General features: G+C 40.8%; 1 protein-coding gene across 2 annotated transcripts in view; it reads left to right on the top strand.

The window, feature by feature from the left end:
* RB1 (RB transcriptional corepressor 1) overlaps nt 1-24356 on the top strand; it is a 90844-nt gene that overhangs the window by 10594 nt on the left and 55894 nt on the right. Inside the window, exons 5-17 of one of the 2 annotated variants that reach the window (XM_072135210.1) lie at nt 1689-1727; nt 1816-1883; nt 3383-3493; nt 4140-4288; nt 5918-5995; nt 8252-8361; nt 8876-8950; nt 9058-9145; nt 10013-10129; nt 11836-11892; nt 13552-13583; nt 16015-16091; nt 17911-18110. In XM_072135210.1, the coding sequence (XP_071991311.1) occupies nt 1689-1727; nt 1816-1883; nt 3383-3493; nt 4140-4288; nt 5918-5995; nt 8252-8361; nt 8876-8950; nt 9058-9145; nt 10013-10129; nt 11836-11892; nt 13552-13583; nt 16015-16091; nt 17911-18110 (1201 nt within the window). The remainder of the gene's footprint in view (nt 1-1688; nt 1728-1815; nt 1884-3382; nt 3494-4139; nt 4289-5917; nt 5996-8251; nt 8362-8875; nt 8951-9057; nt 9146-10012; nt 10130-11835; nt 11893-13551; nt 13584-16014; nt 16092-17910; nt 18111-24356) is intronic. The other variant, XM_072135211.1, reaches the window with a different exon arrangement.

Genomic DNA, 24356 nt, shown 5'->3' with positions numbered 1-24356 from the left:
TTTTGCGTTTTTATTTTTCACTCCCCACCTTCAAAAATCTATTTTTCCATGTACAGAGCTGTGTGATGTCTTATTTTCTGCGTAACAAATTGCACTTCGTAGTGATGGTATTAAATATTCCATGTCGTGTACTGGGAAGCGGGAATAAAATTCTAAATGCAGTGAAACTGATGAAAAAACACATTTGCGCCATTTCTTGTGGACTTGGTTTTTACAGCTTTCACTGTGCGCCCCAAATGACAGATCTACTTCATTCATTGGGTCAATACGATCACAGGGATACCAAATTTGTATAGGTTTTATAATGTTTTCATAAATTTACAAAAATTAAAACTTTCTGTACAGAAAAAAAATTCTTCATTTTACAGTGTTCTTGCGCTAATAACTTTTTCATACTTTAGTGTACAGAGCTGTGGGTGGTGTCATTTTTTTCAACGCTTTTATTTTTAGGACTGTTCGACCTTTTGATCACTTTTTATTGAATTTTTTTCTATTTTTCAAAATGGCTAAAAAATGCAATTTGCGACTTCGGCGCTATTTTCCGCTACAGGGTAAAACGCAGTGAAAAACGGTTATTATATTTTGATAGATCGGGCATTTTCGGACGCGGCGATAACTAATGTGTGGATTTTTACTGTATATTTATATTTATATCAGTTCTAGGGAAAGGGGGGTGATTTGAATTTTTATGTTTTTTTTTTAATATAATTTTTTTTTTTTACTTTTATTTTTTTTTACTATTTTTCAGACTCCCTAGGGTACTTTAACCCTAGGTTGTCTTATTGATCCTACCATACACTGCCATACTACAGTATGGCAGTATATGGGGATTTTGCATACTATCTATTACAATGTGCAGATCGCACATTGTAATAGATGGCCTCGATCATAACAGCCTCGGATCTTTGTGTGATCCGAGGCTGTCATGACAACGGATTGCCGCTCCCCTGTGACTTCACGGGGAGTGACGATCGGAGCCAAGATGGCGATCGCGGGTGTTAGCGACGGGCGTTTGCTTCATTATGAAGCAAATGCCCGGTGAGTATGAAGAGGGCTCAGCCCGTGAGCCCTCTTCATACTCCCCCATGCGCAGCAAGACGTAAGGCTATGTCTTATTGCGCTATGGTGTTAAAGTACCCAATGGAGTCTGAAAAATTGTAAAAATTAAAAAAGAAAAATTATAATTAAAAAAATAAAAACTCAAATCACCCCCTCTTCCTAGAACTGATATAAATAAACAGTAAAAATCATAAACACATTAGGTATCGCTGTGTCCGAAAATGCCCGATCTAGCAAAATATAACAACTGTTTTTCACTGCGTTTAACCCCGTAACGGAAAATCGCACCCAAAGTCGAAAATGCCACTTTTTTGGCATCTAAAAAAGAATTAAAAATTCTATAAAAAGTGATCAAAAGGTCGTACAGTCCTAAAAATGATAACATTGTAAACGTCATCAAAAGCTGCAAAATAGTCACCTCCCAAAGCTCCGTACACCAAAGTATAAAAAAGTTATTAACGCCAGAAGATAGAGCCCCACAATTTTGGGGTCTCAACCAAAACAGCTTTATGGTAGAGGCAAAAATCTGTAAGGCGTCGTCACCAATTTTATGTGAAGATTTTTATTTTCCAATGAAATGTTGCCATATTTTTTAAACCACGTAAACGTTGTTTACTGTTTCTTTTAAGGACATTTGACAACATTTTCATGGAACAGTCAAATAATTGGTAAGTATATTTTCATTATAATCCTGATCTCTCTAAATAAGAGATCTTGTGAGCCAATTTGTAAAAACTTGTATTTATCATAACACAGGACCACTGCAGAATCTAATACATCTTATATTCTGAAAAGCTGTTGGCTGACCTTCATTCTGGCCAAAGGTAAGGATTGTTTGTCATTTAAAGGTAAATAATGTCTGCTCTTAGAAAAAGTAATCTATAGACCAATGCTGCAAACCTTTACTTTACTTTACTTTTGGATTCTAGTTGGGAAATTTAATATATTAATTAACATATATTTTTACAATATATAATGTACAAATACAAGTCTGTCATTCCTGGGCCTCATGCACATGAATATATAATTGCCCAGGCAAGCATACAGCCAGGTGCAGGAGAGGAGGGGCAGGTGCTCCTCATCGCTCCCCTCTCCATGAAAAGCTGAGCAGTCAGCGCTTTAATACGTCAAAATATAGAGCATGTCCTATAGTTTTCCACGCGTCTGCTCACTGCACAATGACTAAGTGCTATAGACGTCTATAAGGGCCTTAATGAGGCCGATTCAACGGCCCCCATACACTCGTCTCCATGGGGCCTTAAAGCAAAGCTGTTTTGCACAAAATTAACTGTGAGTAGGTCACCAGAAGTTAATTTAGTTTACATTTGTAGTTGTCTTGCTTTAATTTGATGCTTCTCTAATCTCTTGCTCTTTTTCTCAATATTTTAAGCCCCTTCTGTAGTTTTTACTTGAAGGATATTTTATATTTTAAAATATTGACTGAATATGGAATAGGTTTTTACACCTGAAATTAATAAGATTATTACTATATTCTCTTTCAACCAATAGTGGGACTCCATGGTGACATTTCTAGTAATCCATAAATAAAATCTCATGTTCTTGGCCTGGGAAGAGAAAGGGGAGTCTCTGTTCATTATTGTGTTGCATCTGTTTTGTGGTTTCTAAACTACCATATATACTTGAGTATAACCTGACCCGAGTATAATGCAAGGCCCTTAATTTTACCACCAAAAACTTCCTCCCAGTATACAGCCAGCTCCCAGTTTGCCCAACACCAAAATAAACTTACATACTTATATACCCTATGATCGACACGGCTCCTCTTCTGTGTTCTCCGCGATGCTCCGGTCCCCGCGGGTCCTCTTCTGTCTGTTGTAACAGCCGGCAGAGATGCGGCCATGTGCTCTGTCGGCCCGCGCAAACTATGATGTGGCCACTGATGACATCTAAGTATGCGTCGGCTGGCAGAGCACATGGCCACGTTTCTGCCTGCTGTTACCACAAACATAAGACCGAAGAAGAGCCGTGGGGACCGGAGCATCGCGATGAAGACAGAGGAGACACACTGATCATCGGGGGCGCCGGAAGGTGATTGTTTGTTTTTTTATTGACTTCTGTATAAGCCCAGGTGTTTTTTAGCATATTTTTTTGGGGGAAAAACTTGGCTTGTTCATGAGTATATACGGTAATCAGAAATCCTGATATAATGAACGTGTTGTGTTGCATCAGGTATAGTTCAGCTGCTTAACAAATGTGTTGCAGGAAGTTAATAAATACAAGCAGTTTGCACTGAAAAGACTCTGCAGGGGCTTTAAGAAATGTGGGCCAGTATGTATTATAAATTATTTTCTGTTCTTTCTAGGAAAAGTTTTACAGATGGATGATGATCTTGTAATCTCCTTCCAATTGCTGCTGTGTGTCCTTGAATACTTCATCAAGCGATCACCCTCAGATGTTCTAAAGGAACCATATAGTATGTTAAGTCTAGTAATGTTGCATAAGGAAATGCCACATTTTATTTCTACTGTGCGCTTGTTTTTTTTTTTTCTTTTTCATTTATGTTTATTTGCCTATGGGGGCTAGTAATTTCTTAGTTTCCAGTCCCTTTCGGAAATGCATTGTGTGATGTCAAACCCGAACTGAAGGGGGCGCACTTTCCATAGAATGGGCATGAAATTATACATGAACACATTAGGGATCCACATATCCGAAAAACATGATCTTCCCATATAGTGATTGCTTTAACTAAAATAAAAATGCTTTATGATGGCTGAATGCTTTCATGCTGTTTTGCCTAATGTAAAAAATCTAATAAAAAATGATGAAAAGGTCATAAATTTCCCAAACTTTCTTTAATTGTTCTGCAAAAATCTCAACATAACAAAATGTTACTGGTGTCCTAATATGTCAGGATAGGACTCCGGAGTTGGAGTGTGTGGTTTTTTTTTTTTTTTTTTTGTCTACATAGATATAAAGCCCATATTAAATCACTTTAAACGCCTTTATTATATACTTTTCTTGACAGCGTTAATATTTGTGACTAAGACCTTTGATTTTTTTAAAAATAATTTAACATAGAAAATCTGCATGTTTTTAATATTGCCGTCACTTGACTTTAGAAAGTGCAGTGAATGGGATATCTGTCAGTGGATCAACCCGTGCGTCCCGACGTGTTCAGAGCAGTAATACCTGGACATCACAGCTGTCTGCTACAGACACCAGAGTTATAGAAGCTCTTTGTAAGGCAAATGAATGTCCGGTGGATGAGGTAATAATTTCCCTGTGTTTAGTTTTCTTTTGGTTGACAAAGTATAAACTGTTTTCTCCTTGAATATGAATGGGTAAGACAGCGGTGTATTACATTGCTCCAATAGCTATTTCTCCATTAGTTCTCCTCTTCAAGAAGACATCCTGGGGATGTTTCTGTGTCACATTTGAGGTTTTTAAACCCCTTTGATGTTTGAATGTCCAGGTCCATTTTTGCAGTTCTGCTTTCGCTTTTTTTAAAATGACCATCTTTAAATGTCAAAACAATTTTTACTTATTTTTTTTTTTCCATAGCTGTATTTTAGTTGTGGGTGTTATTTTTATACTGGGTTATAGGTAAAAATCTGGAGAGCAATGCCTGTTGAAAAAAACATAATGTAAAGACGTTCATTAACCCTTTATCACTAATGCTTATTTTAAGCTAATTGATGGGACTCGATTTTTCGAATCTGACATGTTACGATAATTGGATAAACTGTATATACTCGAGTATAAGCCAGCTTGAATATAAGTAGAGACCCCTATTTTAACACAAAAAACATATTGACTCAAGCTGAGGGCGTGAAATGCATTGGTCCCAGCCCCCTGTAGTGTATAGCCTGCCCAGCCCTGGCCCCTTATATAATGCCTGTATAAAAAAAACAGTGTACCTTCCAACGCGTCGATTTCCCCCGCCCCCTCCCCCCCTGACCCCGGCAGTCATTTTCTATCCATCGCGGCTCCGGCATCAGCTCTGCGCCCCAGTCTGTCGCAGGCACCATCACGTCAGTTGCTCGATGATATCATAGTGTGTGCCAATGCCGGTGCACATAGTAGAATGTCAGCGAGCGGCTGACGTCACGATGCCTGCAACGGATCGGGACACGGAGCTGATGCCTGAGGCGCAATGTATGGAATTCGTCGGAAGGCGAATACACTTTTTTTTCCTCCTGACTCGAGTATAAGCCGAATTAGGGTTTTTCAGCACATTTTTTGTGCTGAAAAACTCTGCTTATACTTAAGTATACATAGTATGTACTTGTTTGTGTGTTTTATATACTTTTGATTTTATATGTAACTGAGATGTTTAGGAGGCTTTTATTTTAATATTATGAAATTATTTTTCCTTTTTTAAAAATGTTTTCAGACTTGGGCATGAACAAGCGTTCATCTGATCGCTTGTTCAAGCCCTTAAACTGCATTACACCTGTATTGCTGTGTATAATGTAAGTAACTGAGCATGCTCAGTTAGTTACAGCCGGGTCCTATTAGGATGCAAGATGAGCCGGCAGCCTCGGGTCACACGCCAGACCCTGGGGCTGCAGCATGAAGATCGGATTCCCCGGTAAGCTCCTTGTGGAAGGGCAGGGGTCCAATCCAGGGGGGACACACTTATACTTCACGGTCAGGCTTGACTGTGGCGTGTAAGGGGTTAAACACCTACAATCTGAGTCTATTGGAACTTGTCACCATGTAAAAATGACATTCACTTATGACAGGTTCCCTTAAATAACCAGAAAATGACTACATTAATAACATTTCTAACACATTCTATGATGTTGCACCTGTAAAATTGATAGTTTTTATATTTTGTTTTGATGACTGTCTCAGTGTAGTCTTTCTTTTAATCCACAATTCCTTATTCCCTTAGGTAAAAAATGTCTATATTTCTAGCTTTGTTGATTTTCTGTCCTCTGCTGGGATTTCCTGTATTGACGGACTCCCAAAGGTATGTTAATAACTGTTTTGTTACTAGTAGCATGTTATTTCTTCATTGTTGCTGTTTATGATTTTTGAACTTGCTTGGATGGTGCCGACGACAGGCAGCTGTTTCAGTTCTCTTAATGTGTGTCATACACATTAATTGGAGATAAATTTATAGACTTCTTTTAGAGAGAGGACTGGATAGCAGTGGGATGGGCCAGAGCCTCCTGATGTATTGGGTGGGTTGAGGCCTTCCTCATACCCCAGAATATGAAAAATGTCTCCCTAAAGAGTCAGAAAAACTAGCTAAATCAATTAACCCACCACGGCCTGGTTGCTAGGCATTGAGGTGCCAGAGGAACGCAGACTTGCTGCTCTCTGCTTATTGCCCATGTCTGCAATACAAGACTCGCACAAGCGGAGTTTCCTTGTGCAGTGAGCCGACATCTTAAGTGGGTGGGTCATGACGGGGGGGGGGGAGATGTGGGAGGGAGTTTGTGTGTATCATGTAGAATTTGAAAAGCCCAACCCCCGGTACTTCACTGTGGGTGGTGTTGGGGAGCCAGGTAAGGTGTGATCCTGCATATTTAGCTATCAAAGTAAGCCACAAGTTCTGCACCCCCTCGTGCAGGGAAAAGCAATCATAAGACAGCCAGGACCCTGCTCTAGCAGTCCGGATCTAACCCGTTTGATCACGTGGTTAATGCTGTGACCGTGGGATCGATGTACCTGTAGAGGGAGGGACTCCTCCACAAAAAATTAAAAATGTCCCAAAAGCCCCTAAACACATATAAAACAATAAATAATAAAAAAGTGAAAAAAAGTAAAAAAAAAAAACCCAAAAATATATATATATTTTTTTTTTCCGGTGCACTTGCACAATACATTGCATGGAATGTTAAATGGTGTCTCTAAAAAGTACAGTTTGTCCTGCACATGACAAGCTCTAACACCTCTCTTTAAAAAGGAAAAATAAAGTTCTCTTTTGGAATGAGGAGAGTGAAAAACAAGTACAAAAACGAAAATGGACTTAGTGTTTTTGTTACTTTAGTCATTTGTGCCACTGCCCCTCTAGCTTCCTCTTTCTACTTGTCTTACAACATTGTACACCGAAATTAGCATTAGTAATGTTATCACCACCGTGCTAATTCTTACCCACCGGATTCATTATTTTATCATACAACAAAAGGGAAAGCTTGTTTCAAACTAATAATCATCCATTCTCTTATCGCCAAACGTTGTGTTTTTTTTTTTTTTTTTAAAGAAGCTGCCTCTTACATGGCTTCATGCACAATGCCATAAAAATGTCTTATAGAAACACTGATCTTTAGATAAGCATGTCTCCCATAAATGTCACCTACAAGTCACTTTGGTCATAACCCTACAAATGGTCCAGAAGAATGTGGACTGCTTGGTGTATTAAATACATAGAGGATAAGATATTATTTTCTTTGCAATATTTTTTTTTTTTTTTGATCCTGGAACTGACTTTTCATGTAGTCATGTCTGTGTATTGTCCCTTCACTTTGTTGCAGATATCTAGATCAACTAGTTCTTGTAAATCCTAAACGAGGACACTCCTTGCTAGTTGTCTGAGATCTGTTTTGAGGTCATAATTGGCTTTATCTGATACTGTGCACTGGGAGGAAACCAGGGTGGGGAAATTCGTGTTAGTAGTATGGTTACAACTTGTCAGAACGCAGTAGACTTGCCTACACTAGCTGCTAGACTCACGCCAGTCTTCGTGTACATGATATTGTGCTCATCCTTGATGAGGTCAGTAAGCTGAGTAAGGAGAACCCAGGTGTGAAAACGCTTTGCTTTTCCTGTAGCTAAACCTTTAGGGTGCACTCACACATGTCATTAACACTGCCTATTGAGTTGCAATACATGCTCTGCATCCGATATAACAGGTTAACAGTGTGTTAACAAAACAAATGTGTTAACGCGCTCCTAACACATCGGTTAACATTGTAATTTTAAAAATGTTTTATTAGGCAAATTGCAAGATGTGTTTTAATAAAGTTTGTCATATTACTAGAAGAACACTTTCACATATTGGGGCAGATTTATCAAGCTGTCTAAAAGTCAGAATATTTCTAGTTGCCCATGGCAGCCAATCACATTGCACCTGCACAGTATAACATCCTGTGAATGTGCAGCCCGGGACAGGTTTCTACATTCTGCACTTCAATTGCGTTTCTAGAATCAAACCATGCAGCCCAAAGCTAAATGAAATTGATACACATTGCCCAGCGAATGATTATAACTTTGTTTTTAGGTTGATGTGATTTCACAGCAATATGAGGAGCTTTATAAGAAGAACAAGGACATAGACGAAAGATTGTTTTTGGATAGTGACGGCACCCTGAAAGTGGATTATCAGGAAAGGTAAATTACTAAGTGATTTTCTTATCTGTTACATTATTATTCTTATTACTGTTGTGATAAGTTATTACAGTTTTTACATGTGTTGTGTTTTGTTTGGGTTCCTGAGGATCTAGTCAATAACATGTAAGATCCTATTTTGTAATAGTGTCATACACGTGAGGTCTTATCTTTGTGTTGACATCAGATTTTGTACAGAAAAGGCTGTGAATCGCTTTGCGGAGGCTGGATGAGCAGGACTCACCCGCTGAATGTATAGTTTAGCAAAAAAACAGTCATTAGTATTAGACAGTCGATTGCCGCAGCAACAATTGAGAAGGGAGAAACGCTAAAATACCACAGTTAATGTCCGTCCATCCCCCTGTATTGTCTCCCCAAATGCTTCCTGGATTTATCCACAGTGCGATAGGAAGATTGATTTAGGCCTAGTGTGTTACATGTGTCTTATGATTGCACTTTGTTAGTTTACACATTACTATTTTATTGTTAGACATTTAAGTGCCTTTTTTTGGTTCAGTTTGGAGCAGGAGAGAACCCCTCGAAAGAATCATTTAGAAGAAGCTCCTATGATTCCTCCACAGACACCAGTGAGGTGAGCTCATCCTCTATAACCAAGTCCCTTGTAGGGGCAGTGATAAGATTTGTAAGTGTGTTGTCGAGTGTTAATTTTGTAACTGTTTTCCCCCTGTCTTAAAATAGAGCTGCACTGAGTACTATCAACCAATTGATGAATATTTTACATTCCTCCAGTGATGAACCATCAGAAAACCTTAATTCTTACTTCCAGGTATTGTATACAATAAATGCATTTATGGCCCATGCTTTCTGCACTGGGGCACTACCAAATAGAAACTGTCCCTTAGCCTTTCTCGCATAGAACCCTAACCCCCTATAACGAACTCTCTTCCCCACCAAAATATACAATTTGTACAGTGCTTGAAGGTAGGTAGTTTTTTTTTTTTTTTTTTCTGGTTCGGTATTTATCAAACCTAGTCCATCATTTGGCATGATTTGTTACTTCACAAAACACTTCTCTAGCTCTCCAAAATCCTGGGACTAACGCACTTTATACGACTCTGAACCATTATTGGCAATTAGCTAGAAAAAGGCTTGCATGTATCTGCTGAACCTTGGATACCCCTTTAGCATTAAGCTCCTGGCTCACAGCTTACGTGCTGATGTTAATGCCAAAGGTGGATTGGAACTTCAGGTAAATAAACCAGATGGGGGAGATTTATGATATGCCGGTGCCCTTGCGCCGGCCACGCTTCCCTTGTTGCGCCAGATACATTAAGAGACTTGGGCTGCTTGATGTATCGGGCGCGGTCAGCAAGCAAAACTAGGCGACAGGTCAGGCGAAACTTCACTGGTTTTGTAAAAGAACGCCAAGAATGCCCCATGCCTGCCCCTTCCAGCAGCGATCGCGCCCCCTCGCGTATTTGTGATTTTTCTATGCAAGAATTTGAGATTATTCCACTGCTTCTATTCTGGAAAACAGGTGTAGAGGCAGTGAATAACCACCGCCCCCTCCCCCCGTATGTGTCTACCACCTGAGCACCCTGCTATGTAACCTTATGCGATCTGTCATAAATTGAAGTTTTGCCATAATCTAATTTTTACCAGAAATAATTTATTTGGTTTTTATTCATTACAGAAATGCACAATAAATCCAAGGACTATGATTACCGAGGGAGTAGAATGCTTGGGTCTGGTGTTTAGAGAAAGATTTGCTATTGCAGTTGGACCAGCCTTTGCACAAATTGGATACCAGGTAATACATTGATTTTAAAAGTACTAAGCAACCTAATTTTGACACTACTGGTCACTCTAGTAATAAATAATGGGGCTCATGCTATTGTCCACTGCATGCACTGTGCTGTGGGCGGGTCGACTGCCCACACCACAATAGATGGGGCAGGTTCTGTTTCTGCCTGTCTTTGTGACCTGGTTAGTTATTTTCTATTGTTATGGCAGTTTGAGCAGCGCTCATCCTCCAATGATAGATGGGCTGTTTGCGGCTCGCAAGTGCACACTTACAGCTAGCCTTAAGCTTGTCTTACATTAGTCTTATCCGTTTCTGTTCCCTTCTAGTGCTATTTCACCTGTTATGAGTAATGGATCCTTGCACGTATCTCATTAGTAACGAATATTAGATTAAATGTTTTCAGTATTTTTTTTCACTATCTTCCTCCCATTGCAGAACAATGGATGTGAATTACCTAGGTGTGTTCTCAGCCTTGTGCTTGTGTTTATACAGTGTACAAAAATAAACATATGGAGCACAAAGCCAGCATTTAAGAAGTTCAGAACATATAAGCTGGCTTATATGTTGGCATTATAGATTTAATCTATAATGGAACCATGAAGTTGTTTTAAATGGCACAATTTGCCTCTGAGTTATAATGGGGTTATAATAACGCTACATGCTAGGCCAGTGGTGGCGAACCTATGGCACTGGTGCCAGAGGCGGCACTTGGAGCCCGCTGTGTAGGCACCCAGGTCATCACCCCAGCATGAAGTTCACCAGACAGGACTCAAAGAATCTGCCTGCAGAATCTTCATACAATGATAGATGAATTTGACCTCCTCTTTTCAACTGGGTTGGTGTCCTTGGGAGGCTGAACGATTGAAAGTTGTCAATGAACAAGGCAAAATACATTACTGCTTAAATTGCTGCGCTGGCACTTTGCTTTAAATAAGTGGCTTCTGGTTGAAGTTGGGGCACTCAGGCTCTAAAAGGTTCGCCATCACTGTGCTAGGCTATATTCGCATTGATGTGTGCCCGCCGTACCTCAGCACAGCAGGGAGAGTAGAAGGACATGAGCGCAGCTCGCCCCCGCCCCTATCCATAGAGAGGAACATTGTGTATAGTGCCGCATTCCGGGAAAACATAGTACATGTCCTATCTTTTCACGGGGTACGGAACGGTACGGCTATGTATACGCCAACCGTATATACGTCTCCCATACGTGTGTTTGAATGCAGCCCTAGGCTGTATTCACATGACCATCAGGGCGAATGTACAGCCACAAGCTTGCAGCTGTACATACGTCCCCCATAGACGGCAGTGGCGGTTCGGAGCGCTGCGTTGCCGCTCACGTGCAGCACTGTAGCGCTCCGTAGGGGAAAAGATGGGACATGTCCCATTTCCCCATGTTACGGCCCGTGTACAATGGATCGCCTGGCGGGCATACGATTTTGTGAATGAAGCCTTAACAAAGTAACAAAACTTCTGTCAGTATCACAATGTCTGTTTGAACAAAGCCATTTTATTTAATAATGCATGGTCTTTATCATATTTATTTGCCTACATTGCATTCACAGCGGAAGAGGAATTTGCGATAGAGACCCTACTATCGAAACTCCTGCTCTTCCAACAGAAATTTTGTGTTTCTTACTACCACAATTAGCAGGCATAAGCGTTCACAATAACGTTCTAACCTCCCCCCCCCCCCCCCCCCTTACTTTCTGTAACAGAGATACAAGCTTGGGGTGCGGTTGCATTACCGGGTCATGGAATCTATGCTGAAATCGGTAAGTGCTAAATAAAAAGTTTCTAGGGATTCTTGTTTGAAGGAATTGCCCAATGTGGATTTTAAGTCAAATTCTTATGCTTGAATAATATTTGACTTCAGTTCTAAGTTATTATATGTATACATGTGATTTTTTTTTTTTTCCCCAAACCAAAATAAGTCGGTGGAAAATTCTTGAATATGGTAAATATAAAAACTTTTAAAGGCTTTGGGGTGAAGAATTCTGTGACCGCCCAGTACCTCAAACCAATATACCCTTAAAGGGGGTTATTATTTTTTTTGTAATTATTTTTGAGTATCGCCCCAAGAGGAAATGAGCATGACAAACGGGCTATGCTTGCCTCCCTCCAGCGTATTGGTGTAGCTTGGCGCTCCTGTCGCTGTTGCCCTCTGTTGGTTAACACTGGTTCAGCAATGACGTCATGTCGTGTGTAATATGTAGTGGGCATGCGCACTGTCAATGCCTCATTTCTTTTGAGCCTCTTTAATAAAACAGAGGCAGTGCTACACTGGAGAGGAGGTAAGGAGAGCCTGTTTGTTACGTTCGCATCTGCCTGGAGCCAATAGTCAAAACAATTAAAGGTAATCCAAGAGACCCCTTAAACTGCAGTCAATATTTTTTTAGCTGATCAATTAGACAAGGATGTTATCATCCTACAGCACTTTGGAGCCACAGGTAATGCGTGGGCCGTTTTGGTCATTCATTCTGTATAAAGTGCTGGAGATGGTATTATGTACCGTGGCAGGATTTTGGTCAGTATCATCAGTATTTGTAAGGGAAAATTACAGACAATGGGTGAGAGCTATCAGAAGTGTCTGGGGTGAAACTGTTCTAGTTGCTCATGGAAACCAATCAGAGCTTCTCTTTATTTTATAAACGGCTGTAAGAAAATGAGAGCTGAGCTCTGATTAGTTGCCATGAGCAAATAGAACAGTTCTGCTCTGACACTAATAAACCTCCCCCAATATGCAAAATGGAAGCATTTATGCATTTTCTTTGTTGGCCATCCATTCATGATTCTGCCTCCCAAATACTAACACAAAATTCTGAAACTGGTCTTATACTGAATCTTCTCCTACTAAACAATCTGTTGGTCTGTTCTCCCCCTGCTCTTTAACAAAGTACATTTTCTTGAAGACTGTTTCACTTAAAGAATAACTCCTCATTTCAATACATAGTTGTAGTTGGAAAGTATGTGAATACAGTACAGTAGTTCAACACAATAGCCCCCCTCCCCTCCCCTTTTTTTTTTTTTTTTTGGTGTTAACAGTTAATGATTTGTACTTTGCCTCCTATAACTAGAGAGAGTACTGCCTAATCCATTATTTCTCCTGTCTGCCCCTTTTCCTGTTATCTGCAAATGGCAAGTGTCTATGATATAATGGTAAAATTCCACAAAGGATGGCACGTGTGTTTTCATACGACTTCTTAGGAGGGTCATACATACAATGTTATGAATGACCTCACTAAGGAAATACCATTAAACAAATGATGGCTGACCTGTCTGCTGGCCAGAGCTTGTTTCCTGTTTTCTGCTTAATAATACCACAAGTTATGCTTTGAACAGTTTCAGTGCACAAGTAGTGAAATGATGAGAGATTTCTATAATTTGTGCTTCATTTTCAAACTGTTTGCAATAATTTGTCTCTTGTGTTTCAGGAAGAAGACCGTTTGTCCGTACAGAACTTCAGGTTTGTGTTCCAAGGCTTTGCTCAAGCAAAGTATTTTTAGATGGCAAGGAAATTGTAAAAGTGGTTGTTGGAATCTTAAAGGAATGTTCCCTGGGCTTGATAATGAGCCTTCTGCTTCCTGCCCCTTTATCTGTCAGCATTACTCTACCTGCTGTTTTCCTATTGTATTACAGTAGTAAACAGACTACTATGTACATGGTAATGTTTTTCCTGGTCTAAGGAACAATAGACCATTAACAATAGCTCCATATTGGTAGATTTTACAGAGAGACATCCTGATGGAGTTATACACACTGTAGTTTTGAGTGTGACACACAATTTGTGTTATTATGTGCTTTTGGCTTTATATGTTCAATCTCATTCTATTTAATTTTCAAGCTTAACAATATGTAAAACTGAAAGGTAAGAGCTGAAATGGGCATAAACCATGCAGTCGCCCACTACATGAATTGAAATGCTGTATAGAAAATAATGACTATCCAATGCAAGGAGTATTGCTTCATGTTCCATAAACATAAAGGGCATGATCATGGGTGTACTAAGTCATTACCAATAGGTTTGCACAGAGTGGGTCCCAATGGGTGTAAGGCCATTCAGCAGATTCCAAAACTGTTTTTTATATTCTGTCATCCATCATATGCTATTCCTATTAATTTAGAAAAATTTTAGTTCCAATCTATTTAGATTAATTCACTAGAATAGTTTTCCTGTTGACATCTCATCATATTTTATGTTAAAAAAAAGTTTAGTTAAAAAAGGAAGAATTGCAGAACAATGATAATTCAGCTCTGCCCACACTTCCTTGCTCCTCCTGCAGTGCCAGAAAGCCCAGGAAATGCTGCTTTAAAATTTCAGTGAATGCAGCACATCCAGGGCTACCCAGGACTGCCAGAGGATGCCTTGAGTCACTCAACATGTCTGGCAAACTATGTGCTGGGGAGATGTCCTTGGTACCTATAAAGAGGACTCTGAGTGCCACCTCTGACGCCCATGTCATAGGTTCGCTACCACTGCTCTAGAGAATAGAAATCTCTCCCTGGTCATAGGATGTCACACAACTATACGGCTTGTTATAACACACAGCTCTGATTAATCTCTGATACTAACGAGCACTTGTGTGACATCGCATGACCAGGGGCAGATCTCTATCCTCTAGAGGTAATACATAATCTTCCTATTGAATGACAGCAAATCGATATCTAGAAAACCTTGAGGAATGGATACAGAAAGTATACAGGCCGTCCCCGGGTTATGTACGATATGGTTTTCTTAAAAGAGATCGATCATCAGATTACCTCATGGTAGACGTGTATCACTCACTTCCCCGTCCCGTGCCCAACAAGCTTCTTTTATTATATCTTAGAATGGCTGATTTTCATCAAAATTATAGTTTAAAAAAATATGCAAATAAGCTTGAGGTACCGTGAGGCTCTGCCGCAAACTGAATTATGCACTCCTCGGTGCCTCCTGGTATCGTCTACGGACTGCTTTGAGCGACTCTGAGGTTACCAGCTCTCGCACATGCGCAATAACACCTGTCAACAGATGAGAACTGCGGTTGCGCAAGGAGACTAAGGTGAAAGAAAGCTAGTTGCAGTTCTCATCTGTCGGCAGCACATGGAGAGGTGTTATCAGCAGCAATCATAGCGGTGCGTAGGCTTGACTGTAAGCTTCACTGTGGACACCTTACAGTTGATCATTGCTGTACAGGGAATTGCCTGTATCTAGAGCAGTGGTTCTCAATATTTCTAGTGCTGTGACACCGCAACACACTTCCTCTTGTTGCGGTGATACCAAACCATGTACAAGAATATAACTACTATAAAACTGCCACCTATGTACAAGAATATTACTATAATATTGCCCCTATGTACAAGAATATAACTACTATAATACAGCCCCCTATGTATAAATATACAACTACTATAATACCGGGGATTACCGAGGAAACAAAGTTAGTTGAGACATTAGTGACATAGAGCATGGGGACAAGATGTCCGGCACTCTGGGATGCTAATTATGCACGCCCCCACACCTCCCTTTTCCATGCTATGAGGTGACATAACGTGAGGGGAAAGATTGGCGATGGTGAGTATTAACGTTTTTTTTTTTTTTAGGTGGTTGGTTTCCTTTAGGACGGGCACCACCTGTATTGGAAACGTCTATACGTTTCCATTATACCAACAATTATTATTTGCTGAAACTGGATAACCCTTTTAACGGTGACTTAGATTGAGTATCTCCGTTGGCATGTTTCGATTAGATATCTGCAAAACTCATCCTATCCGTGATATCTGAGATCTTCATTATATCCTTTAGACATAAATCCTTTATTTCTCCTAGCTAAAATACTTCAGGAAATATTTGATCCCTAAGAATAATTTTAAACTAGCTAACCAGTCATAATATTTTTTTCTTTCTTTGAATACAGCCGATTGTTAAATAATGAAACGTTTCATAGATGTCTCTTGGCCTGTGCTGTGGAAGTGGTAGTGGCTACCTATGGAAGTAAGTTAAAAGCCTCGTCATGTGTTCCATATTTTTTTTTTTCTTCTTTTTTTTACTTTGCGGCGTGGCCATCCGACTCGGTCCCAGTGTGTTAATGCATTATGTGCTCACCGCGCCATGACCAGGAGCCATAGAGGTCTGATCTGCTTGCAAATAATAATAATTCGTTATTTATATAGCGCCTACATATTCCATAGCGCTGTACAGAGGTTGCCAAATCATTCCTTGTCCCTTCACAATCTAATCAACCTACCAGTATTTTTTGGAGTGTAGGGAGGATCCACAGGAAACCCATGCAAACACGAAGAGAACATACAAACTCTTTGCAAATGGATGGGACTTGAACCAAATCAAGTGACCAAATCACAGCCCCCATAGCGGCAATCTGGATGAGCCTTTAGACTTGATACATACAGTGATTTCAGTTACCATTGAAGCAATCCCTCTGGCTTGTTTGCTTGGGGTGCTTAATGATCCCAACAATATCGCTATTAAGTGTTCTCTGTTGTATCAAGCTAGCAAGGTGATAGAGGTTGAAGCTGTATCCAATCAGCTGCTAAGTAAGCAGGATTATATAGAAGGATGAATACGGTAATCCATTTATAATACAGGGCATATTTGAAGTGTCCCGAAGTTTGAGAAAATATGGGGTAGATGGTTTGACATGCCTGTATTACTTTCAAGGGCTTTATGGCAAATTAGAGCCGGGGTGTTATACTGGTTTTCTCATGCGATGTTAAAGGAAATCTACCACTTGCATGGCAGTAATTTATAATAAATATATGTACCTGTCGGCATAGTCTTCCCAATCCCGGCACATATCCTTGTTTACCTTGAAACTATGGGTACCTGAAAAAAAAGACCATTAAAAATATGTTAATTAGCCTGGGGAGCTCGGTGTACATCACACAGGTGCTTCAGGATAATAATTATGAGCACCTCTAGCAGCGATGCCTCCTATTCTCTGCTAGAGCCTGGTGGTATAATGCAGGAGAGGTGCATAATTATGAGCTGAGAAAAACGGGCAGCCTGTATGCACACCTCCTGCGTGATGTCACCGGCCACTAGCAGGGGAGAAAAGGTGAGTATTGCTGCTGCAGGCGTTCATAATTATTAGCCTGGAGCGCTTGTGTGACTTAACCAGAGCGCCTTTCAGATACCCAGTGTATCAGGATGCACAAAGATATGTGCCAGGATTGGGAAGAAGACACCACTGGGTACGTATATTTAATATAAACTACTACCATGCATGTGGCAGATTTCCTTCAAATATGCTGCCTGATGCTTTACACTGAGGGGCCTTCTGAAGGTGCTGGCTCACGGTGAGAGTTGGGTGGAGATTTCTTTGTCAATTTTCTTTGTCTGCTGTAAGGTACTCTTCTGTGCATTACAGAATAAGGCTACATGCGCACTGCATGCCCGTCTAAGGGCGGGCGGGTATACAGCCGCGATGGAGAAGAGAAAGGGTGACCCCTCCCCTCTCCATAGCGGCTTGTAACACTGGGAAAGATAGGTTACCGAAGTAAAGCAATGTTTACATGCGGCATCGGACATGTCCTGAGTATGGTTACTGATGATGTATTTTGATTTGAGGGGATGAAACGCATTGCATTCTTCTCGGTGTTGTGTGTCCCTGAGATAAGGACGCAGTGCTGTATGGTAGCATCATGTGTGATGTGAAGGCTCTTTAAACACATGACAAATAATGACATGGTATCTAGGTCTTTAATACTTTTTCTGTAATTATGTGTTTTTGGGATACTTCTGTGCCATATTAGCTTGTAATTTACTATGAGTTCACTTTCTTTGTTTAAACTAGGAAACCTTTTTCAAGGCCTGGCAAATTCAGAAACCACCATATGTTTCCCATGGATTCTCGGTGTCTTTGAGCAGAAAGCATTTGACTTTTTCAAAGTGATTGAGAGCTTTATTAAAGCTGAACCAAGTCTTACAAAAGATATGATCAAACACCTAGAGCGCTGTGAGCACATGATCATGGAGTGCTTGGCCTGGCAAACCGTAAGTAACTGTTCAAAATCAAGTTTATGTATTATATATTTTATCTCTTTGCAATAGTCATTTGTTTCTGGACAATACACTTGAGCACTGAGCACTGCCCAATTATTTTTCATGGAAAATATTAACCGTATTTCGATTGGACGGATGCTTCTCAAAAAATAGGACATATCCTATATTTGGGCTGTTTGATGGGACAGCTACTCATCTTTCAGTGGAGATTGGAGGGGTGAGGAGCACTCTCACCCTCTCATTTCTCCACCCGGCCGTGTGGTGCGCCCAGGTTCCGTCCCCGGTAGGCACACATGTAGCCTGCACACGCGTTTTTTCCCCTACGTGTGCCAGATACGGCTGAGTTGGTCATTTTTGCGGCCCGTGGGTCTACCTTATTTACATTGTGTCTCCCCCAAATGCCTGAAAAAACAGGCTGTATGTCACCTTTATGTCATCAGTATTTGCAGATCCGCAAAGGGAGTTTGTTACATAGTAACCCACCGCAAATGCGGATGACACGCGTGTGTCAGACGTATTTTTCACAGCCCCATAGACTTCATGTTGGTTCGCATCCCACAGACTGCAGACATTACAGGAGTCCTTGCATCACACAGAAATATGATGCAAGGAGTCAATCTCTGTCGGCAGAACTGCAGCCCCGGCACTTTAACAGTTTACCCACAAATATGCTGCTTGTCACAACAATGTCATTGATTTCCATTCATTTGTGCTATACAAATGGCTCAATGAATTGGGTCGAAAGTCCACATTTATTTTCTAGATCTGCAACCCAATACCATTTATAAATGTGACACGTAAGTCTAATAAATGTGGGTAAAGAGTCCTTGTACACATTCCCGGCTGTATGTTATCAGTCTTGAGTCTGTGTGCATTATCTTGACTGCGGTGGCTTTTACTTTATCTTTTCAGACAGGCGCTGGCACCTGTAGGCGCTGTAAACACTGTAATATTTGTGTGTTTGTTGGATACTACTGTAGTGTGTTGGCCTTGTAAGCTATTTTATGTATTTGTGTGGTCTGTACACTGAAAACATGTTGCTTCACGTATCAGTTGATTTGTTCCTGCAGCCTGCATTGTGTGATAACTAACCTGAACTCCCTTGTAAAAGCTCCAGCTTCTCATTAAAACCTAAAGCCTTTGCCTCCCATTCCCAGTCCTCTTGTCTGAACTGATTTCCGTCTCATTTGAATGCGCACAAGAGCGCAGACATCAGAGGTGTGTGTGCATCTGATATTCTGCCTCTGCTTGTACAGTAATTTTATTGCAGAATCCTTGGTACAAAAACCCTGCTGTGATGTACGGATGCAGAGTTCTCTGCTTCCATATATGTATTGCATTTTGACATCAGCTGTTATTAAACATGATTTAATATCCTCACACCCTTTCCTGGAGCATGGCTGTAGAAAAGCATCAGTAAATAGCAATTACATGGGTGTAAATATTTATCTTGTTCTTGACTTTCATATAGACCTTACAGGAAGACGCTGAATACAGTGAAAAGTGCTTTGAATTTAGGAAGTACTGGTTGTTATTAGGCGGACTTTATGACTTTCAGGTTTGGAAGTTTTAGTCTTGTAATATGTAGACAACGTGGGAGATTTATTCATGTGACACAATTAGCACAAAAAACACTTTGTGCAACACATTTATAAAGGGTTGTAGAGAGTTTTCGGGCACGTCTACAACTAGTAATACAAAAAGGGGCGTGACCTATGAAAGAGGGCGTGACTTCACACCAAAAAGACCATGCACAAAAATAATGTAGCCTGACAAAATTTTGCCCCCTCTTTTCAACTAATATGTGGTGCAAAGTACAACTATACAGTCTTAAACAATACTTATCACCTTGCACCAAACTCTTGTATGAATCATGTGCCGTGTAAGACTGTCTTATCTCGCCACACTATTCATAAATCTGCCCCTATAAGTGTCTGGCGTGCAGTTTTCTGCAGTAATTGATATCTGCAACTTGTCTTTTCAGTATCTCGGTCACCAACTTAAAGGCGTATTCTCATCTGGCCACTGTCATTTAATTCATCGGCTATAATAGATACATTTCTTCAATTTGATGTTATTAATAATGTCTGCCTGTGTGAAGATAATTTCGCATAAATGTACTCCTACGCTGTCCTGCAATACCACCACCTCTGCTGAAGTGATTGCTCAAAGAAACAAATAGTTTTTGCGATGAAATGGCCAGGAATTACTGCATGTCCCTCAGCCGTCATGTGGTAATTAATGCTGAATCCAAGTGGTTGATCAGGCCTCAATAGCTCATGTGTGGCCAGGGGAGGCAGTATCCATGGGCAGCAATCTCATTTCTTAAGGAAACAAGGCTACATTTATGGGAAATTATCTTCACACAGGAAATGTTTTTTCCAATAACAAGTAATTGAATAAATGTAAATATTAAAGATCATTATAAGATTAATTAAATTAAAAGTGAATGCCCAAGATGAAGTATTGTAAACCAAGCACACTGCCATACTGTGTGAGCCCTCTCTGGCAGGATCTGCTCTTCTTTAAAGGGGTTATCCGGGTTTTAAAAATTACCTAGGACCAGGCTGGGGAGGGCTAGTTAAACATAATAAACATGTACTTACCTCGTCCGGCGCCACTGATGTCCCGCGCCGCGGTCCCTTCGCACAGGGAGCTTCCGGTCCGCGATGTGGCCGGCTCCTCCCATCCGTCCCTATCTCTCAGCGTTGTAAGCGCTGGGAGATGGTGTCACATGGGAGCTTCCGGCCGTTCGGAAGCTCTCTGTGCGCACTTGTGATGAAACCGGCGCACAGAGAAGACCGGCCGCGGCGGGAGACATCGGCAACATCGGAGGAGGCAAGTACATGTTTATTGTGTTTTAGAAAGCCCTCCCCAGCCCGGCCATAAGAAATTTTTTCAACCCGGATAACCCCTTTAAGCTTCCCCTGCCCTGTATTTTAAGAAAAGAAGCCTTTATAATTATGCACATTAGCCAGGGGCTTCTGGCTCCATTAATGCCTATGAAGCCCCTTGGGCTCATTTGTATAATTTTAAAATCCTTTAAAAAAAAAAAAAAAACCTAAACAAAACTGGGGCATAAGAAGTTGAAAGAACAGCGGATCCTGTCAGAGGAGACAAAAACCAGCCTGTAAGTTTGCTTGGTTTACAATCCTGGTGGTAAATCCTTCACAAAGGATTTAATATGTGTATATACTTCTATCCTATTCATAGAAGTAGGAGGATAGCAGACAGGGAACACAACAGCGCTCATAGGATAATACCGTTTGCTTCAGGGTATATGACGTGGTTGAAAAGTCGCTTACCTGGGTGAGTCGTGCTTCAACATAAGGCACAACTCTCGTATTGGCGTATAAGGTTTTGGTCGAGGTGCATCTGATGTCTTTGGGTATTCCAGGCACGAGATGCTAGATCAGCTGGAGTCAGAAAGTGGGTGCAACGAAGCAAAGAGCGGGAGGCGCACAACCAGAACAGATAATGGTTCCAAAAGATTTTCTTTTTATTTAAATTACGGAAACACAAGGCGTTTCGGGGATCTGTGGTCCCCTTTTTCAAGTGGATAAGTGATCAGACTCTGGAGGGGTGTGTGGATCGCTCCAGTGTGTGCTATTCATAGAAGCACTGCTGTTTTTTCTTGTGTGACTGCCTGGGATTCTAGGTTTGTGTTGCAAGTCAGTGTTATATTTTAAGACTTGAGGGAGAAAAAAATCCCCGTCTTGGTAAGGGCACATTCACATGGCCGTCTGCGGGAACGTACATTCGGCCGCAAATTTGCGGCCGCATGTACGTCCCCATAGACTGCAATAGCGGCGCAGCGCGGCGCAGATACGGTGCCACACATGTGACACCGATCCGGCCCGCACAACGCAAAAAGAAAGAGCATGCTCTATCTTTTGGCGTGTGTGCGGCCGTGCGCAGCTATTCTCTATGGAGGGAGGAGGGGCCGCCTCCTCCTCCTCTCCAGCACACGGCGGTATGCCCGCGTGTGAATGAACCCTAATAAATATGGCAACAAAATAGAATTTTCTGAACTGTTTTAAAGTTAAAGCAACAAGTTCTGCTAACAATTGCAAACTGAAACCTAATATATGAGGTTTTCTCTGTTGCTGATGAATTTATTGCTTGTGACATCTGTTTAGGAAAACGCCTATAATTTCCTGTCTGACCATGTTCACTTTGTTATCTATCACTGGGGAAAAAGAAACCAAAATCTGGTAAGTCTGCTTTTTAGCACAATCATCGCCAGAAAGTGTAAAGTACAGAGCTACAGTTCTGGCCAGTGAGTTAAATACAAAGGGCAAAAATAAACACAAAGTTTCACTTTCACTTTTTATCAATTATTACATTTCTTTGAACAGACTGGCAGTCCACAGCAGGTGCAATTATTTTTCATGGTAATAATGTCACATTAATTTAATCAGCTGAATAGTGGTACCATTTTTATTTTTCTTCCCCAATAGACATTTTGAGTGGATTTTACATTATGGTGGTACACATGTTTATTGAGTGATTTCTTGCCTCTTTACCTATGAATCCTAAAGCTTTTGATTTTAAAGAGGGCCGCTATGGCTCTAGTCACACCTGCGTTTGGCGAGTTCTATTCCCCTTTTCACTATCAAATAGTGGAAAAGTAATGGAAGGTAACTAGGGGTGATTGGCCCCTGAACAGGCAATGTTCAGTTAGAAGTTTGTGTTCGGGTTCAGCTTCCGCAACCCACACCCCTCCATTTAACACAAGAACTGTTCACGGGTGTTGACTCTTTAAATGCCAGTGGAAAAATCCTGGGGGCATTTAAATGCAGACGGCGCATTTTCCCTGAGGTCGTCATTCCCCAGTCTTGACCATTTAAATGCACCCATCAGCATGGATTTTAAGACTCCCTCATTGATCATGGGTGTTTGATTTGCGGGGATCAGTCCCTGGAGCCAACCCTGAACATAATTTTTAGGTTTGTGGTTGGCTGAGCTCATCCTAACCTCAGGGGGTCTGCTCATCACGAAAGGTAACCATCAGTACATTGAAGTCATTTGGAAACTGAAGGTGAATGGAGACTTTCTGTTCACTTTCTGTTCTTGGTTTCTGTCACAACCTACTAAAATGGAGAGTGTAATGGAAACCCTGACACCAGTGTGAACTGAGCCTCTCTGACCTCTTAAATCAACTCGTGTATAAGCCATATTATGTAGGGCATTTTATAATTATAACTTTCCTTGCACTCACTCATCATCCATCAGAAATTATTATTAGAATATATTATTTTTGTGCAAATAAACTATATGCAAAAAGTTCAAGGCCGGACATGCTGATGTACACCCCCCCCCCACCCCCCCATGGATCCTGATATCACATAATGTTGTCATATTTTAGCTTATCTGCTTTGTATTTGAAGGCCCCGATAAACTGCTGTTGCTGGGGCCTCTTGTTTGATGGATGTCCTCCAAAGTCTTCATTTTTCTATGTAATAGCCATCCATATGACTATTAGGGTACACTTAGCTTTGAATAAGAGTGTCTGCGGACACTAGAAACGCGTAGGCGAAGCCAGGTTACCACCATCTGTCATAGCTCGCTGATGACTCAAGATACAGGCGGTTCGTGCCTTTTAAGCTGTATTACCACAAGCATTATTTCAATAAAAGAAGAAGTTTTACTACTTACCTGTGTCAAGCGCTGGATTCATTTCCTGTTTTACAAGTGGTACACTTAGCTTTTGTTACATTTATGCATTTTTATTACCTTTATGCTAAAAGTGAAATCTCAAAAACCTATAACAATCGTGTGTACCCCATTGGCAATGATTTAAGGGGTTCCGTTATGATTCCCTTAAAGGGTCAGCAGGAGGTACTATTTCACTTTTATTTACAGCCGCATGTTGACATTTTATGAGCGTGTCATTTTTAATGGAAAGGTTAGGGTAGATTTTGGGTAGGCTCCACAGGTAAACGCGAGGTTTCTAAATTATGGAAATAATGAGACCACTTATTTTGTGCTTTTTTTTCTTGAGTATTTGCAGGAATTGCTTTAGATATGTCTGTGATGAAATCTACACCACAGCTTCCTGACTAGTCACATGAATGTTTTTCTATGGAGCAGAGAGCTTCAAATTCATGGGGTCCCTGACTAATAAGTATTTTTATACTCATAAGTATATTCTATACTATAGTTAGTTTAGAAATCTATGATCAGGGGTGCACCTAGCCTTAATGCTCCCTGAGGCGAACTTCAGAAAACGCAACT

Source organism: Engystomops pustulosus, chromosome 2 (assembly GCF_040894005.1).
Source record: "Engystomops pustulosus chromosome 2, aEngPut4.maternal, whole genome shotgun sequence".
NCBI classification, from domain to species: domain Eukaryota; kingdom Metazoa; phylum Chordata; class Amphibia; order Anura; family Leptodactylidae; genus Engystomops; species Engystomops pustulosus.
The sequence above is the reverse complement of the archived record's forward strand: the minus strand, read 5'-3'. Positions and strand labels throughout refer to the sequence as shown.